Source organism: Pseudophryne corroboree, chromosome 11, assembly GCF_028390025.1.
Source record: "Pseudophryne corroboree isolate aPseCor3 chromosome 11, aPseCor3.hap2, whole genome shotgun sequence".
In the NCBI taxonomy this organism is placed as follows: domain Eukaryota; kingdom Metazoa; phylum Chordata; class Amphibia; order Anura; family Myobatrachidae; genus Pseudophryne; species Pseudophryne corroboree.
The window spans coordinates 295,317,780-295,337,908 of record NC_086454.1 but is presented as its reverse complement, the minus strand read 5'-3'; the positions used below and the strand labels follow the sequence as shown (position 1 = coordinate 295,337,908).

At 46.1% G+C, this 20,129-nt stretch overlaps 2 protein-coding genes across 2 annotated transcripts in view; both read right to left on the bottom strand.

Annotated features, from left to right (window-relative positions):
* Positions 1-270: 270 nt before the first annotated feature.
* On the bottom strand, positions 271-18,240 carry LOC134968752 (protein DBF4 homolog A-like). Its single transcript, XM_063944245.1, has 7 exons — positions 18,139-18,240; positions 5,871-5,949; positions 5,195-5,240; positions 4,830-4,910; positions 3,638-3,725; positions 2,294-2,397; positions 271-599 (listed from the first exon to the last, which is right to left on the bottom strand). The coding sequence occupies exons 1-6, from the start codon at positions 18,238-18,240 to the stop codon at positions 2,296-2,298; spliced, it is 498 nt and encodes a 165-aa protein (XP_063800315.1). The 3' UTR covers positions 271-599; positions 2,294-2,295.
* LOC134970185 (protein DBF4 homolog A-like) overlaps positions 9,133-20,129 on the bottom strand; it is a 22,053-nt gene continuing 11,056 nt past the window's right edge. Inside the window, exon 8 of the mRNA XM_063946203.1 lies at positions 9,133-9,221. The gene's annotated coding sequence lies outside the window, so the exon portion shown is untranslated. The remainder of the gene's footprint in view (positions 9,222-20,129) is intronic.

Genomic DNA, 20,129 nt, shown 5'->3' with positions numbered 1-20,129 from the left:
CGTCTAGTTTTCCTTCGTGGAGAGGACCTTTGCTGTGCGGTGCGCGATGACGTCATCGCGCACCGCACATCCTACTACAGTACAGGGGGGCGTAACTGGCCACGCCCCCTGTATGAAGCCACGACCCTAATTCCGCCCGGGGCGCAAGAAGCCCCGGAACCGGCCCTGCATCCTTCAGTAAAAACATATAGGAGTACTGACCCCTGGTGCTATGTTTATACCATAAAAAATCAGAACTTCCGTGCTAACCGAAAGCAAATAAATGACAGTTTATTGCATAAGCGTAAGATTAAAATTCATATGGTGACCTTCTCAATTATGGTGCCTGCATAATATAAACAAGAAGGAGCCGTATATAGATCACTAGCTCTGCTGCATACAATATTTATATATATATATATATATATATATATATATTTTTTTTTTTAAGATAGATGGTGATAGTGATATGCTCACAGAGCTTTTTGGTGGTACATAAGGATAAGGTTTTTCATATCCGGCTGGAGATGCGGGAGTTGCAGCAGGTGACAGTAGAGCATATCGGATAATGGCTCCCAAGCAGTCCAGCACACACAGGAACTGGGTGAAAGTGTTTTGATCTATAATTAGAACAACAATATAAATGAATATAGATTAAAGGCATAAGATATGAATACTAATAATTGTCAATAAGAACGCAGTCTCATAAAATATATTTCATATAGTGTTTATTCTACAATAAAAAGGGGAGGAAAATATTTGCGCATGCACCGGACCCGTACTGCTCATGTGTAGAACAGGTCTGTGACGTAGGATGCAGTAAGGCGTCAGACTGTAAGTGATTGACAGTTTGCTGCCATTTGGAGGCGGGGAGGAGGCAGCGGCTGCCTCCGTTTCTCATAACAGAAGCGTGTCGCTGTCATTATGGGGAAGTGCCAAAGATAGGATCACCATCCGAGATCCTGGATTGTATAGGTGTGTGCCCACCAGGGTCGGACTGGCCCACAGTGGTACAGGGGAAACCCTCGGTGGGCCTCACTGCCTGGGGGGCCCACCCCCTCCTCTAGAATCTTCCAGATTGTACACTTGAATTATAAATTAATTGCATATGTTACATTATACACAGGACTATGGTATATTTTCTACAGTGCATTGCTGTTATGAATCTGGTACATTATCATGTGTGCACTAGCCGTATTTACTCAGGGCCGTCTTTTCGTATGGGCTCAATGGGCTCTTGCCCAAGGGCCCCAAGAGTATAAGGGCCCTAGGCTGATAGCTGAGGGTCCCCTCTTTCCAGGGGTACCAGATTTTTGAAAATCGGCCTTGGGGAACCGGAGATATCCAACGTGAAAGCAGCGGTCCCCATCTGAGCCTGTTAATTGCTCTTCCCAGACAGATATCTCAGGTTCTGTCTGATATAGAGTTTTTCTGAGGGAATAATCCAAAAGCTGAGACTCTCCCCTTTTGCTGGACACTGTCAGCTTGTCTCTACTGTGCCCAGAACCAGAGATATCAGCCTTCAGGCAGCTTGTCCCTTCTCCAGCTCCACACGCCTGGTATACAGTTTTATATATTCATTGGAGGATTGCTCTGGCTCCTGACATCTGATCCCCAAGTCGCCAGAACCTTCTGAAAGGTGGGACTCTCTAGTTTTTTATCCCACTAATGCTAAGAAATAGATTTTCAGGAACTTGAGATATCTGCAGTCAAGCAAGCTGCCCTCCCACCAAAAAATAATGAATATTAAGCCCACTCCATTAGCCACCCCTCCCCTGCGTATTAAACACCCCCTACCACCCCGGAAGTCATGTACCAGGGCGCCTTCATTCAGCCCAATGCCCCCTTCTACAGTTTAGTGTTCTCCCTCCCACCCCATCTGTGCAGTAAAGGAGCAATTAGCAGAAATTACTGCTCCAGGTCCTACATGCTGAGTGGAAGATAGAACACCCCATACCGCCCGCGGGACATCAAAGCTGCCGCTGATAGCACACCCCACCCCTACCGCTGGAGGATGGGTAGGGGGTCCAATGCATTGCTGTGCCCAGGGGCCTACACTGCCGTTAAGACGGCCCTGTATTTACTATATATATTATTTATCATTGGGCCCAGACCATGCACTAATGATTAGCCAAGCATCTAAGAATGGGCCCCTACCACTGCATTTCCCCGATGGGCCCTTCACGCCCCAGTCCGACACTGGTGCCCAGCATTACACACCCTGCTCTATGAGTAGCTTAATAAGATACAAGTTTATATTGTTTTGTGTAAATAGTATAACAGAATGTGAAAGTAAATACAGAAATCATGAAACCTTCAGTGCTCCTCCCAGTCCGCGCACAGGGTGGCAATAAGGTCATCCAGGGCCTTGTAATCTTGGCCCTCCACAACGTTTTTGTGCTGAGGGCTTTCAAGATGCTGCAATATGGAGACAAAGGAAAGAAATGTGCATCTGAGAATAAAGATCTTCATTTGTATTTTCCCCAACAGAAGACACATTAATGTCAGTTAGAAAGTGCAGGACCTGTATAATGATTAGGGCACCATTTTATTCTGGTCACTACATCCGTTTATTCTAGAATAAAGTTATTTAGAACAACATAAAGATACACATAGCCATACCTCCCAACTTTGTGTTTCTTCAAAGAGGGACACACGCGCGGCTTCGCCGCGCGCGCTCCCGAACAATGGGCGTGGCCTAACAAAAGTGGGCGTGGCTTCGCGGGAGACCCGCGATCACGAGCCACGCCCCGTTTTCGTCACTGAGGGGGCATGCCCAGCGCTCTGTGAGCCGCTGGCATGCCCCCTCTCCCTCTGACTCCCTCTGACTCCCCTGAATAGACGCTTAATATAAGTTAAATATGCTGGACTGTTAAGGCAGTGCCACTTTGGACGACATGAATGATGAACAATATGGTTCATTATTTTCCCTTGAACATCCCGGACTCCCGGATAAATGATAATGAACGAGATAGAGCGACTTAATGAACGACTGAACGATATGCATCGTGTCGTCAATGATATAGCCAGAATTGAGCTGCAGGGACAGACGACAGACAACCTAGTTTGCGACGCGTCGTTCATCGTTTGTACCGCCCACACTGGGCGATATATTAAACTATGTCAGTTAGAAGGGTGAAAATTAGCAAGATAGTTTAAAATATTGTCCAGTGTGGCACTGCCGTTAGTGTGCCTTGAGAACTGAGGTTGGGATACACTGGCCTATACCATCTACACCATCTAGTGTTAATTATTAATACTGTATTCCATACACTATGTTCTTCTCCAGCTCCCCACGACTACTGCGCTTGCTCCAGTTTTCCGTAGACGGGAGATTGTTATTTCATTTGGAAACCCCCATCTAGAAATCCTGCATTTGCCCCTGCACTCTGAACGCTGCAGACAATTATCATGCCCAATAGACACAGTAATAGGCAGGACATCCATACTTCCCTACTGTTCTGGATGCCTGGTAAAGTAGGCAACTCTTCCCCTCGTCCTGTGAGCAGCCACCCGCAGCCGCCCACTTCCCGAGCACCTCCTACCTTGCTGCCCCCTCCCAAAGTGAGGATCCCCAGGTCATCCGCTGCTCCTTACACAGGATTGTAACTAATACCTACTACACTAAGGCAGTGCACATACATCATTCAGTACTTACTTCTTCCAGATCAGGGTAGATGCACCTGCAGCATTCGCAGTACCCTGGCATCTTGGTGGGGCCCTGGTGAGCTGCGGTCTTATGCTCACTGAGGGAATAACAGTCAGATTAGAGGCAATAAATACAACTACAGCAGCGCATTACATGCCTTCTAATAGCGCCATAACCAAATACATAACTAAATCTAAAGAAAGAGTCCCCTCAAGGAGCAGTCACTGTCAGCAGCAACATGTTACACCTACATTATACACATCTATATGGGGAAACAAGCTGATTTATCAAAGAAACAGCAGTTGCCGGATTAGGGAATCTCCCTATGTACCATTCCCTGCAGCCTGTGATGGCCAACTCCTGGTATCACCACGCTGACCATCACCGGGGGATCTCCTGCAATAACTTCCCCTGGCAAAGCTGGTGACACTACTTGCTGCACATATATAGCAGGACAGCGGTGTTACCTGTAGCACAGACTGCCCATCTCAAGGTGGTAATAGCAGATGAGGTGCTCACAAAATAATTATTATAAACATAGAGCATCTATTCTCTTTAGACTGGGGGCGGGATGTACTAATAATCTTTGAGGGCCATCGTCTGCACTGATCACATATGTACTAACATATGCCATTAGTAATGCAATGCAATGGCAGTGGCCCCCTGCATAGATTGGGTGTGTGGGGGCCTCCAGGGGTCTCTGTCACCTCCCAACACCGGGAGGCGACATCTTCTGTCAGTCCCGGGCTCCTCCTCCTCTTCCCTGCAGCTGGAAATACAGAAGGCTGTGTTCCTGGGGGAGGAGTAGGCTGGGATTCGGGACTACGACGGGAGCTGCCTGCATATAGGTATGGGGGGGTCGACGTGAGTGGCGCTGGGCGGCGGGTGCGATGGGATGCGGTAAGAAGTCCATAGGCTTCTATAGGGTATCTCCATAGAAAGATGGCTATACCTTCCGCAAAGAAAAGTGGCAGCCAGGTCTTAGTACATTTGAAAATGCGGTAAAACACACGTAAACAGGAGTTTTACTGCTTTTTTCCTTTAGTACACCCCACCCTAAGATTCCACAGCTGTACATACATGTGACCTGGGTCATGTGTGCACAGAAGGACCCTGACTGGCCCCCAGAAAGCAGCTCATTAGATTTTCTATCACTCAAATTTGATAAGTGGACCTTAAAGTATAGCAAAATAAAACAGACCTTTCCTTGGTGTCCATCGGGTGACTAGGGCCATAGGGACACTCAAATATAAGGCGAAGCCCAAACAATGGTCTGTAGTGGCTGTACAGGAAGATATGAGGTTATATTATTACAGTAGTGGTCGCTGACTGCACAGGAGAGTGTGGGAGGGCAGACAGTGATGGGACATACAGTAACACTCTCACCGCTCAGCTGAATGAAGAAGAAGAGGAAGAAGAAGAAGCTATTTGGGATTGCTAGTTAGAAATATGAGTTTTCTACACTGGTAAGAAAATGAAACGTATAAAACATATCACACATGTATAGGCACACGTATGTGACACGTGACTGATCATACATTGGGTGTATGTGACAATAACACTCACCGGCTGACATCTTCCACTTTAATAAATGGATCCATCAGTTTCATAACTAACAGAGGAGAAAATGATTAAACAGATAAAACACCAAGGCCCTCATTCCGAGTTGTTCGCTCGGTATTTTTCATCGCATCGCAGTGAGAATTCTCTTAGTGCGCATGCGTAATGTTCGCACTGCGCATGCGCCAAGTAACTTTACTATGAAGAAAGTAATTTTACTCACGGCTTTTTCATCGCTCCGGCGATCGCATTGTGATTGACAGGAAATGGGTGTTACTGGGCGGATGTATGGCGTTTTATGGGCGTGTGGCTGAAAACGCTACCGTTTCCGGAAAAAACGCAGGCGTGTCTGGAGAAACGGTGGGAGTGCTTGGCCGAACGCTGGGTGTGTTTCTGACGTCAGCCGGGACCGAAAAGCACTGAACTGATCGCACAGGCAGAGTAAGTCTGGAGTTACTCAGAAACTGCTAACTCGTTTTTGATCGCAAAAATGCGCATACATCGGTCGCACATTTAAGAAGTTTAGATTCACTCCCAGTAGGCGGCGGCTTAGCGTGTGTAACTCTGCTGAAATCGCCTTGCGAGCGAACAACTCGGAATGAGGGCCCAAGTACGCGTCTTTTATCATTATTATCACTGAGTAAAGCAACATATATATAAAAGATGGTATAGAAGCACTGACCTGGTATTGGTTTGGGCTCCGGCTCTTTCACTTCTAGCGCTGGAACCTCCTGCGCCTTAACCTCCTGCGCTCTAACCTGCTAAAAACATTACAAATTGTGAAAACGTAGCATAGAATAACCAGCAACAGACTCCAAACTCAGAAGAGGTTTCATAAACGGGCACCAAGGAAAAAGTCTTGTGCTGAAATATATAAATATATGGCGTTAAAAAATCCCAAAACAAAACTCTGCAAAAGATGACTACTAGGGTTAGGCTCACCATACTATCCCTTTACATCGGGCCACTCATGGATTACACAGGTTCTGTGGCTGATAAAAGCCAGATGAAATGCAGGATTAAAGTCGTCCAGCCACAGAACCTGTGTAATTCATGCGTGTCCCAGTGTAAAGGGATAGTATGGGAAGCCTAAATATAGTGTACATTCTGTTTAAAGCAAGAAGTTTTTTTTTTTTTCTATAAATATAATTATTTTAATTGTAGATCTCAGCATGCTGCATTAGAAATCAGACTGGTGCCCTTGAGATGGGTTGTATTCTTGTGACCGGCGGTCAGCAGATCGACGGTCACATGACCTCTCCAAAATCCCGCCCCCTCACTATCCCGACGATTGGCATGCTGACCAACAGGGACTATTTCTTCTTGTGGGTACCCACGACAACCATAGAGTGGGAATAGAACCCGTGGCGACCGCAGGTCACCACCGAGCCTGCAAGGGGCTTGCTGCACTCGCCCCTCCCCGCTGGGATCCCGGCATTGGTATGCTGCCAGGATCCCGGTGTCGGTATGCTGACCGGCATTCAGGAGACCATCGGTCAGCCATACCACACCCCGTGAGACTGATGGAGTTAGTTGGACACTGACTTGCTATGATTTTCCATTTCTTATTTAGGTATAGTCTACAGCAGAGGTTCTCAGATGCGGCCCTCAAGGCACACCAATGGTCCACTTTTTAAGTATATGCTTGTTTGGCCACAGGTGACTTAACTAGCACCTCAGTCATTTTCATGTATCCATCTGTGCTGAAACCATGAATATACCTAAAACCTGGACTGTCAGTGCCTTGAGGGCTGCGTTTGAGAACCTCTGGTCTACTATAGCTTCCATAAAAGCAATGGAAGATGCTGCTCACATGAAAAAGCTGTGTTCGGCATTTACCTATTCAGGTGTTTGATACTATACAGCTTTAAACGATTACATCTGTAAAAGCATTATGGAGTACATATATTCATTTATTAACAGGTTTTTGTTTTTATAGTAAACGCTTACTGATTATTGTTGAGTATACGAAGGATCCAATTTAATTATATTAACAGCATTTCATATTTATTAAATTATGTTGGAAATATATTTAATTGTTAATGGGGCCAAAATTGCAACACTTAGAGGCAGATGTACTAATCCTTAGAGAGTAATAAAGGGGAGAGAGATAAACTACCAACCAATCAGCTCCTAACTGTCATTTTTCAAACACGTCCTGTAACATGGCAGTTAGGAGCTGACTGATTAGTTACACCTTATCTTTCTCCAAGCTTTGATACAGCTCCCCCAATGGTATAGGAACAGATGTAAATCTATATAATAAATTAAATTGCTGATGAAAATGATGTCATCACAATAAAATGTAATGGCAGTCAGAGGGGAGAGGCAGAGAGGAACAATATATAAAGGTCATAGTAACATTGTTACTATAATCCCTAATTCACCTTCATTCATAAACAAAAACAAAAAAAAACAGAAAAATGTTACATAACGCCTTCATCTACTCGCCTATTCATATATTCTCTGTACAGCGCTGTGTGAAGTGTATAAATAAATAATACTGGCACTATACAAATATAGGGAAAATAGGTGGTAATAATATTAAGAATATAAATAGAAATAATAATATTACCTTTACAGGTTTAGATTTTTTCATAGGGCGAAAACAGCAGCAAAAGCAGCTAAAAAACTGGCAAAACCTGGACGGCATGTCGGCAGTTATCTAGTCCAAATAACTAGTGAGCTTCAAACCCTTGAACACGGCAGTTGATGCAGTGAGCTGGGAGTTACCATGGAAGCATCTATGATGTAACAATGGTGTCGGCAGTCAGGCTCATGGCTGCTCTCCAATTTTTATTGATCTTTGAATATATTTTGTAAATTGTTGACTTAAAATAAAACTTTTTTTTGTTCTGACCATTCTTTATAATTTAGCACTATAACTTTAGTAATGAGGTATGTGAGCGTATTAATACTCCATGTGCATCCCAAGAATTTATACATCGCCTTTCTGTCAGCTGGAATTCCTATGTCCATTCCCTCTCAGTGTATACTATTCCCTACTGTCTACACTTATCTCATTACATTTCATCTGCCATAACGCCTAATTATATGTGTAGCAAATAACTACAGTGCTGTGTGTGTGAGTGACCTCAGTACCGGATTAAGGTCAGCGTGGGCCTGGATATAAAATTCATGAAAGGCCTATTGTGTGCTGCCATAGGGGGTGTGACCAGCACTGCAGGGGCGTGGTCTGCACAGGGGTGTGGCCTGTGCTGTGGGGTGTGGCTAGCTCCATGCAATGCATTGCTAGTGTCTACCTTCAACTTCATGTACTAAACGTCAACAGAGTACATGTCAACATGTTCATCATGTCAACACAATGTCAACATCTAACCCTGACATTTTAATGTTGTTAATGTGTCACATGTCGACAATTTGTCCATGTTGACATTATAATATTCGATATTCTGGTGTCAACATTATTGATGCTGACCTACTGAGTGTCCACTTAGTAAATGCATGCCAGATATTTGTTAGTAAATAAGATAAATCTTGTGGGTCAATCCGTATCAAATGGTCCAGAATTAAATTAATTGGTTGCTTGACCATTTGTTAACAATGGGGGTAATTCCAAGTTGATCGCAGCAGGAAATTTTTTTAGCAGTTGGGCAAAACCATGTGCACTGCAGGGGGGCAGATATAACATTTGCAGAGAGAGTTAGAATTGGGTGGGTTATTTTGTTTCTGTGCAGGGTAAATACGGGCTGCTTTATATTTACACTGCAATTTAGATTGCAGACTTAACTCACCACACCCAAATCTAACTCTCTCTGCACATGTTATATGTGCCTCCCCTGCAGTGCACATGGTTTTGCCCAACTGCTAAAAAATTTCCTGCGGCGATCAACTTGGAATTACCCCCCATGTTATTTTTTGTGTATGATGACCCCTGTAAGTTAGTAGTCAGAAACCACATTACTTTATTTTTATTTACCTTCATGTGAAGATGGCGGCCATTTTTGTATCATGGCATGACATTTTTCTGTTGCGGATGTTTGGAGTAAATGCAATATCTCAGCTGCACGTACTGTACAAGTAAACAGCGAGAGAGACAACAAGCGATAAAAAGCAAAAAAGAGAGCGACAGAGTAGAGAGAAATAAAATACTAAAAATACTAACAAGAACAGCCTAGCTAGGAGACATGCAGCAAAAACTTTATTACCTAATTAGCAGTCACTTACAGGAGGTTCTGATCCCCTTCCTAAGACCGACCATGGCTATGTAGCAACAAACGTCTGTATAACTCCATGGTACGCAGTGGTGCAAGTAGAAATATTTAAACTTCACAGGTCCAGATGCGTCCGCACATTATTCAAGCCCACTTATCTAAATAAATAATGACACTGTCAACCAAATGTGGCGTGAAATGGGTCGGCTCTTATTGACTGAGAGGAAGGCCTAATAATGCTAAACTTGGATGAAAACTCCCTCTCTAACTAAGGTGGCAGGGAGAAGAACGGTAAAAATATTTATAACACATAGCATAAAGCCAGGGGTGTATCTAGGGGTCGGAGCGCCCCTGGCAAAGTAAGGGACTGGCGCCCCCCCCCCCCATATTTAAAATGAGGAAGGCCGAAAAAGAGTGTGGTCAGTGGTCACACAATAGTACCCACAATTCAAATTATACCACATGGTAGTGCCCCTTACTCACATTACACCGCACATTAGTGTCCGTCATTCACGTTACGCCACACAGTAGTACCCCTTATACACATTACTCCACACAGTAGTACCCCTTATACAGGTTACGCCACACAGTAGTACCCCTTATACACATTACTCCACACAGTAGTACCCCTTATACATGTTACGCCACACAGTAGTACCCCTTATACACGTTATGCCACACAGTAGTACCCCTTATACATGTTACGCCACATGTGTGTCACAGTAGTACCCCTTATACATGTTACGCCACATGTGTGTGTGTATGTGTGTGTGTGTATATATATATATATATGTATATATATATATATACACACACCGTACTGGCTGTGGGGGTTAGATGGGGGGGCAGGTGCTTGGGGAACATTGGCCGATTGGTGAGGGAAGGGGGGATACACTGGACTAACAGGGTGAAAGACATTGGGATGGTGGAGGGGGAGACACTGGGATAGGTGAGGGTTGGTTAGATAGGGAGGCACTGGGCTGGGACAGGGGATGGTAGCACTGACCTGGGATTGCTTGCATGGCCCACTCACTGCATCACTGCTATTAATGTCCTGAGTGCGAGTGGTCACTCAGCCCAGTAGCAGGTATTGGTTTCGGTGAAAGACAAATAGAGGAGGGGATGTAGTTACTTTATTGAAGGTTGGGATCCCGGCGGTCAAGATACCGATGCCGGAATCCCGACTGCTTAACACGAGATCCGTTATTTCGGGTAATTTACTCATTACAGCTACCACTACTTTGATCCCAGTTTTTTTGAGTGTTTATATTTTGTGTGTATTTCATTGTATTGATGCATTAAAACATATTATTATTATGCCATGCGGTTGTTGGGTTTTGTTGCCTATTATTGCATGTATTGGAACATTATGAGGCACTATTGATAAGGCGTCTGGCACAGTTTAAATGAAGCATTAGCTAAAAGGACCCTGGATTTCTGAACTAAAGTGCCCACCATATAAGAAAAATCATCCTGCCACTATAAGGAATGCGTCTATTATGTTCTCTCAGCATACTTAAACACACACCGACACTGTAGCATACATACTCACAGGCCACTTACTTACAAACACAGGGCAAACACATACACACATGCATTCACAGCACACTTACAAACACACTTACATACACATACACACATAGCATACTTACACACACAGCATGGATACACACAGAGCTTCCATCCTCCGTTACACTGCCTGGTGGGGCGATTCTCCCTCTCTCTCTCCACAAGCTGGGAGGCGCTGTAATAATGGCACGCTGAAGCTGCTCGGCCGCTGCAGGTTCCGTTATGGGTGCTCCGCGTCAGGTGGTATGGACATGAAAGCCACCTGACGCGGAAGCGCTGCTAGTTGTAGCCGACTATCGCCGGGCAGCTCCTTTTGTGGCTGGGGACCCTGGACAAGAGTGTCTCTGTCAGGGGGGTGGGGGGTTTCTGGGTACTCAGAAACCCCCCTGCGTGCGCTACAGTAGTGAAGCAGCTCTAAGTAAAACTACAGCTCCCAGCAGCCCTTGCTGCCCGGATCTCCCGGCAGTAAGGGCTGCTGGGAGTTGTAGTTTTAGTGCTGCTTCACTAAAGTCTGGTGCCGGTCATCGGCGCTAATTATACCGAGTGACTGCTGTGCATGTCTCCGGTCCGAACAGGTAACTGCCTACTAGTGCCTAGTCTATGTAAGTATACCCATTGGCCGCGAGTGGCACCTCCAGGCGGCGCCCCTCTTCTGCCGGCGCCCCTGGCGAGTGCCCTCCTGGCCAATGGGTAGATACGCCCCTGCATAAAGCAGACAGCACATGAAAATAAAATATATAAAAATGCAATTGAAATAATATCCTAAATGCTGGAGGGCCTTCTGCCCAGATGTTCAGGGATCGGCCTTCTGCCACCATCCCTGACCACCCAGAATCCAACCCAACCATGGGCCATCTGCCCCTCAATGGCCAGGGGTCGACCTTCTGCCACTACCCCTGACCACAACACAACTCGTAAGGATTAATAAATGAAAATGAAATAACCGTTCTGAACCGGCCACCGAATAGCTGACACAAACACAAACAAATCGTATTAAAACCTTAAAACATGCCTCCCACAGGGCGGGAGGGTGGGCAACGATAAAACTGGAAAGAGGCAGAAACTACTAGGCTGAATTCCCATATCCCCCCTGACTCTATCACGACCAATCATATCCAAACAGCACATACACAACGTTCCACCCCCAAAAGCCTTAACCCCTGACAGGCCGCAGTGATACATTGACTGACATGCTAAAATGCCCAGTCCGGTGAGTTTATGCTGTTCAGTCACACAAGATGCCCTACACAGTCTTTCTTAGTGGTACTGATAGCAACAACAAAAAATGGGCGTGAGGAGGCGCGGCACATGCTGCTAGTGGGAGTGGCTACATGACACTAGCGGCGTGGCCACATGACACAGACCTTTTTTGGGGGGAATCTGGAGGCAAGGCTAAAAATATATAGTAATGCCTCCAGTATAATAGAAATATATAGTGATACCTCCAGTATAATAGAAATATACAGTAATGCCCCCAATTTAATAACAATATATAGTAATGCCTCCATTATATCAGGAAAATACAGCCACTGTCAAACTCCCAGTGGCTGGTACAGATGGGAGCTTGGGCAGCGGCAAATGATCATACTTCTCAGGGACGTGGTTTGTGTTGCATGGAGATCCTTCCTGGCTTTGGGGGTCATTCCGAGTTGATCGCTAGCTGCCGTTGTTCGCAGCGCAGCGATCAGGCTAAAAATTGGCACTTCTGCGTATGCGGCTCAATGCGCACGCGCGACGTACTTTCACAAAAGCCGATGCAGGTCTAGCGACGCTTTTCAATCGCACTGCTGGCCGCAGAGAGATTGACAGGAAGTGGGTGTTTCTGGGTGGTAACTGACCGTCACAGTCTTTCTTAGTGGTACTGATAGCAAAAAAAAATGGGCGTGAGGAGGCGCGGCCACATGCTGCTAGTGGGAGTGGCTACATGACACTAGCGGCGTGGCCACATGACACAGACCCTTTTTTTGGGGAATCTGGAGGCAAGGCTAAAAATATATAGTAACTAGGTGATTCATCACGCCCTACGGGCGCTCTTCACACCGTCGGAAGGGGCTACGCCCCGTTAACCCCTGCAGGTCTTTGAACATACGCAGGCCGGTAGGTAACAGAATCAGAAACGCAGGGCAGTATAGAGGGCATACAGAAATGGTGTCTGGTTGAGAAAAGATAGAGAGGCGTGGGGGGGGGGAGAAAGGGAATGTACAGAAACGCTGTGCGATCGGTAAAGGATAGGGAGAGTCAGGGTGGTAGGGAGAGGATAAAGAGAGGCATGCTGTTAGAGAGAAAATACTGTTGCAAGAGGCTAAGACCCGGTAACCCCTGCACGGGCTTCAACTGTGCTATAATTGTTATTATATGGAGTATTACCTGAAAATGTTTTTATGGCAGTGGGTAAATATTGCAAGGGGGAAGGGTGTGCGATTGTCAAGGGGGCATAGCCCTTTATGAGGGCGTGCAGAGTGGCCACAGGGCACAATGAATAACATAGTGTAGTATATACTGCTATAGATAAGACACCAAAGTGCTGTGGCCACAGGTAGCAGCAGCGCTTATACACACAATGGCCACAGGTAGCAGAGCCACTTATACACACAATGCCCACAGGTAGCAGAGCCGCTTATACACACAATACCCACAGGTAGCAGAGGCGCTTATGCACACAGTGCCCACAGGTAGCAGAGGCGCTTATGCATACAGTGCCCACAGGTAGCAGAGGCGCTTATACACACAGTGGCCACAGGTACCAGAGCCGCTTATACACACAATATCCACAGGTAGCAGAGGTGCTTATACACACAGTGGCCACAGGTAGCAGAGGCGCTTATACACACAATGGGCAGAGGTAGCAGAGGCGCGTATACACACAATACCACAGGTAGCAGAGCCGCGTATACACACAATACCCACAGGTAGCAGAGCCGCGTATACACACAGTGACCACAGGTAGCAGAGTTGGTTCTACACACAATGGCCACAGGTAGCAGAGCCGCTTATACACAGTGCCCACAGGTAGCAGCGCCACTTATACACAATGGCCACAGGTAGCAGTGTTGCTTATACACACACAGTGCCCACAGGTAGCAGAGTTGGTTCTAGATACAATTGCCACAGGTAGTAGCTGTGTTTATACACACAGTGCCCACAGGTAGCAGCACCACTTATATACAATGGCCACAGGTAGCAGTGTCGCTTATACACACAGTGCCCACAGATAGCAGAGTTGGTTCTAGATACAATGGCCACAGGTAGTAGCTGTGTTTATACACACAGTGCCCACAGGTAGCAGCGCCACTTATACACAGTGGCCACAGGTAGCAGTGTCGCTTAGACACATAATGGCCACAGTATTAGTGTTTCTTATTAATCCAATGTCCATTGGTAGCAACTATAGTCACAGAAGTTCAGAGTGTGTGGGGGGAGATTGGAAAGGGGGTGGGTTCAGTGGTGTGGAGGTGCCTATCCGTGCCGCTGATCACCCCCGAATCAGGGAATCACTTGTAGCAGCTGCGGATGGTGTCCGAGGTGCTACGTGTGGTGGAGGGGTGGGTGTGGGAGGGGGTCCAGAGGTGTTGCGGGTGGGGGAGGGGTGGTTGCAGGGGCACAGATGGCGGAAAGGGTGCAGAGGTGCTGTGGGTGGGGGAGGGGGAGGTGTAGAGGGGGGGCAGATGGGGGAGGGGGTCTAGAGGTGCTGTGGGTGGGGGAGGGGCGGGTGCGGATGGGAGTGTAGATGCTGTTGGTGGGGGAGGGGGACTGTGGATGAAGGAGGGGGTATGGAGGTGATGTGTGTGTGTGGGAGGGGCGATGTAGGGGTGTGCGTTTGGAGGTGCAGGGGGGTGAGCTTAGGTGATGGGTTTCAGAAGTGCTGTGGGTGGGGGATGTGTGGGTGTGGGATGGGACGGATGGGGGATGTAGGGATGTAGGGATATCTGCATTTCTCAAGGACCTCTTCAGGCACATTCTCCCCGGTATCCAAGATAACAACCTTCTTCTCGATAGGGCGCATCGGGCGCTCAGTGCCAGACCTCCCCCGGGCCAACAGCCCCGGGATATCATCACTCGCCTGCACTATTACCAGACGAAAGAGAAGCTCGTGGTTGCGACTAGAGATACGCCGACCATCACATTTCGGGACACACAGGTCCAATTATTCCAGGATCTAGCACCTTCTACTATACAGAAACGAAGGGACCTTCAGCCTATCACTAGAATCCTGCGCCAACATAATATAAAATGTAGATGGAACTTTCCCTTCCAACTCCAAGTTTTAGCGGACAACACGGTGCGTACGGCCAAGACACTGGAACAGGGGCAAAAGTTACTTGAGGACTTAGATATTCTTCCCGAACCTAATACTGGCTCTGGCCCACCGAGTTCTCCTAAACCACAACGTACCCGACCTCCTTAAGTGTCTTGGCAACAAGTTCGTTATGGCCCATAAAAATGATTCGGCCCCGCCTTGATCTGGGACTCCTGTTCGCTTGGTCTAATATTCCGTCTGGAGACGGACGAGGGACGAATTACCTATAGGTTTCTGCTCTGTTTTGCTAAGATAATTCATTAGGCATGGCTTCCTTGACGCCATATATTATTAACGGTTGTTTAGCATTACCTTTTTATTGTTAGCTGGCGCCTTAGATGGTCATTACTATGGCCCTGGTCTTAGCCGGCAGTTTTTTCTTCTGTTAGTTGCATATTTTTGTATATTGTCCCGATTTTTGGATAATTCTGTATGTTCGTTTTAGGTGTTATTAGCCATTTTATGTTCTGGTATATACATCACGGATCCACTACCATTGCTCCTCCCCTTCTGGGAGGTCTTTTGACCGGTTTGGGGGCCCATGGTATTTTGCCGGCCCTAGATTTTCTCTCCTCCACCAGTGGAGATTATTGTTATAATCCTTGTTTACCTAATGTTCTTTTTTCCCCCCCTTCTATATTTTAGTATGTTTCTTACTATCACTATACATAGCCCTGTCGCTTGGGCTTACTCTACAAGGGGTTCTGGTCTGTTCAGGCCTTCTTTTCTTGTTTTTCCTTTCCTTCTTGTTCTTCTGTCCTTTTCCTTTCTCCTTCTTTCTTTTCTCTCCTTCTCTCCTCTTTCCTCTTTTCTTCCCCTGACTCGACCGGCCCTGTTCAATTTTTCAAGGTTTTTTCAGCGGAACTTGAAAGCTTGTCAAATCCGGCCTCCCCTATGGGTCTGAAGGTCTTCTCTCTGAACGTTAATGGTCTCAACTCCCCTAGGCGACGTACAATGGTCCTGGACACCTGTAGACGGGAGAAGGTTGACATCGTGATGCTCCAGGAGACTCACATGACTGGCACTCATTCCCAATTATGAGGTAGGCGCTTTCCCCAATCCTATTTTGCTTCTGCCCCATGCAAAAAAAGAGGGGTTGCAATCTTGATCTCTAATAAGGTTCCCTTTACTCTCTCTAAATCCCTGGTGGACCCGGAAGGCAGATTTCTTAGATGAGATGATTACCCTAGTCAACTTGTATGCTCCAAATACTGGCCAAGGACGCTTCTTCCGAAGTACGTTTTGGCAAATTGAGCGATTCTCACAAGGCCATGTTCTTATTGGTGGGGATTTTAATGCAGTGCTCGACCCGTCCCTTGATAAAAAGGCCCCTACGCAAATTAAACATTCCCCCGAGGTACTGCGAACGGCACAGGTTTTAGGAGATGGTATGAATAGGATGATGTTGCTAGATTCCTGGCGCCTCAAAAATTCTATGGCTAGAGACTATACCCATTACTCTACCCCTTACCAAGTATATGCCAGAATTGATATGATACTAGTCTCTCGTTCCCTAGCTCCGATGGTTACTCATGCAGGTATAAAGCCTATCTCATGGACAGACCACTCTGGAACTATTCTCATGTTTGATCTCTGTAGCTCCAGTGGTAGGTCTGGGTCCTGGAGGTTGGATGATAGCCTATTATTGGATCCGACAACTCTCCGAGACGTTAGATCCGCCATATCGGAATACTTTGAGATTAACGTATCTGATGAGATTGCTAATAGTATTGTTTGGGAGGCTCATAAAGCCACGATTAGAGGTAAGCTCATTAGTGCAGCATCTCACCGTCGAAAGCAGACTCAAAGTGAAATTTCTTCTCTAGAAACCGAAATATCGTCTCTATTGCTAGAACATCAATTGCACCCCTCCCCTACCTTACTTTCTCAAATAAACACGCTAAGAGGCAGTCTCAATACTATATTGTCTCGCAGATCAGCCTTCATTTTACGACGACTACAACAGAAATATTACGATAAAGCGGACAAAGCTGATTCTGTTTTAGCCAATAAGCTTCCGGAAAAAAAAGGCCTCGAACTTAATTAACAAATTAAGGTCTCATCACACGGGGACCGTTACATATGACCCAGAGACAATTGTTCGAGAATTTCAAACCTACTATGAAACACTTTATAATCTCCCTACTACCACACACCAGCGCGACATACGGGATACCCCTTCTCTTTCCTCTTTTTTCACTAATGTTATACTCCCCCATGTTTCTGACCAGCACCTCTTGGACCTAAACGCTGACTTTATGGATATAGAAATTCTAAGTGTCATTAAGAATCTTAAGGTGTCAGCTGCCCCAGGCCCGGATGGTTTTCCCCCCATATACTATAAAAAGTGTGCGGCGGTACTCACTCCCTTTCTCTCTAGATTTTTTAACGATATATTGCGCGGTGCTTCTTTTGATGCCTTGACTTCTTTGGCAAATATAGTTGTGATTCCTAAGCGCGGTCGAGATCCTGAGCTTGTTACCAATTATAGGCCCATATCACTTTTAAATGTTGACATAAAGATCTACGCAAAATTACTGGCTAATAGGCTGGGGCCCTTGCTCCCTCAATTGATCCATCCTGATCAAGTTGGTTTTATACCTGGGCGCCAAGCCTTAGATAACACGCGTAGAACGGTGGATCTGATACATGAAATACACAAACAAAAGAAGCCGGCTATGATCCTGGGTTTAGACGCCGAAAAGGCATTCGACGTGCTGCTTACAATTTCCGACCCGGTACACTCTTTGCCCCATCTTTTTCGAGAAATAGAGGAGTTTGGTGCACACTCTGGCTATAGAATTAATACTGATAAGACTGAGGTCTTAGACTTTTATATTCCGCAAAACATGAAAGATAGTTTAACACATAGGTTTAATTTTCGATGGAATGTAAGGAAACTTACATACCTGGGAGTAGCTATAACCAAAAATTACTCTCATCTTTTTCATGCCAACTTCCCCAGACTGCTCGCCCAACTTCAAAGAGACCTTGAAAACTGGGGAAGCCATTATATCTCCTGGATCGGCCGTATCAACGGCGTCAAAATGAACCTTTTGCCCAGACTCCTCTAATTGTTACAAACTCTCCCTGTTCGGGTCCCACCTTATGTCTTTAAAAACCTTCAGCACGCCACGTCCCAATTTATCTGGTCCAAAAAGAAGCCCAGAGTGAAACGTGTTGCACTGCAAAAACACACTTCAGAGGGCGGATTGGGGGTCCCAGACTTCAAAGCCTATTATATAGCGGCCACCCTAGCACAATGTACTCAATGGAATACTCCGAGAGTTGAGAGGGTTTGGGTCTCAATTGAGGCCGACTCTCTTAATTTGAACTATCTCTCTTCTTTATTGTGGCTTTCCTCTGTAACACGTTCACGCTCCGTTAAATCACACCCAGTAGTCTCCCATTCTCTAGACGTCTGGGATTCAGCTAATCGTAAATTCCATTTGGCACCGCCCCCTGGTCCTCTGGTCCCGATATTTGATAATCCCTTGTTTCAGCCTGGCCGTCACCCTAATGCCTTGCCACAGTGGCGGAGGGAGGGGATTATACTATTAAATGATCTGACCTCAGACTCTCTGTTTCCAACCTTTGCAGAATTACAATCTAAATATGCTTTGCCTCATACACTCTTCTTCCAATACCTGCAAATCTGACATTTCCACTCCACGCTTCTTACACAGATTAACCATAGGCCGTTAACTTCTCTAGAAGTTCTTGCACTGAACACGAACTCGACTAAAGGACTTATTTCCACTATTTATAGATCACTGGTACCCCCAGGACAATCGGTTAAGGAACCTCATGAGAGGGCGTGGGAATCGGATCTGGGGGAAACATTTGATTCCGAGGAGTGGACAGATATCTACACTAGCCTAGCATCTAGCTCCATTTGAGCCAGAGCAAAGGAAAATGCATACAAGCTCTTCTATAGATGGTATTATGTTCCCACCCGACTTGCCAAGATGTTCCCAGACACATCTCAACTCTGCTGGAGATGTAATACAATGGATGGGACGTTTTTGCATATTTGGTGGGAATGCCCTAGACCAATCCCTCTCTGGAGGGAACTGGGATCCCTCTTCAGTTCGATCCTGGAGATTTCCATCCCCATGTGTCCCAAGCACTTCCTTCTTTCCGTATCCCTCCCTGGGGCCTCGCGATGTCAGACTAAATTGTTCACCCATATGGTCCTGGCAGCCAGATGTGCTGTTGCTTCGGCCTGGAAATCCACAGAGGCTCCCACTCTGGGAGAAATTGTAGGGAAGATATGGCACATCTATACTATGGAACATATTACTAGCATCTTAAAGGGCTCTTCGGAGGCCTTTCTTAGGACCTGGGAACCATGGACGTCCTTTTTCAAGACCTCCCCACCTTTCCGTTAAGGGGGGTTGGCCCTATCGTAAGCTCTCAACAATTGTGCGTTCTCACATACCTTTTTTACGTCTTTTTCCATTTGAGCGGGGCCGGCCGGGTCACCCCATCCTTCACCATTACTTCTTTTCTTCCCCTCCTCTGGTTTTTAATCTAGTTTTCCTGTCTCTCTTCTCTTCTCGTTCGCCCTCTGCCGCTCTTTCTATTCCTATACTGTCTTATAATATCTTAAAACATTGATGAGTATAAGTTTGTCCAGATAGTAATTAAGCTCACAATGCTTTGACTATTTAAGTTTTTGATCACCCCTAGGGGGATGTTCAATGTATCTTTATGATTTTGTGAGAATATTCTGACACATTACTATTGCATGTTCCTGTTTGTATCTCATCTGCCTAATAAACAAATGTAAAAAAAAAAAAAGCCTAACGCTGCTCCTCACCTCTATGAGGGGAATTAAAGTGTTTTGCTGAACAGCGGACACTAGATGGCATCTAAAGGAGCAATTCAAGTGTTGCTC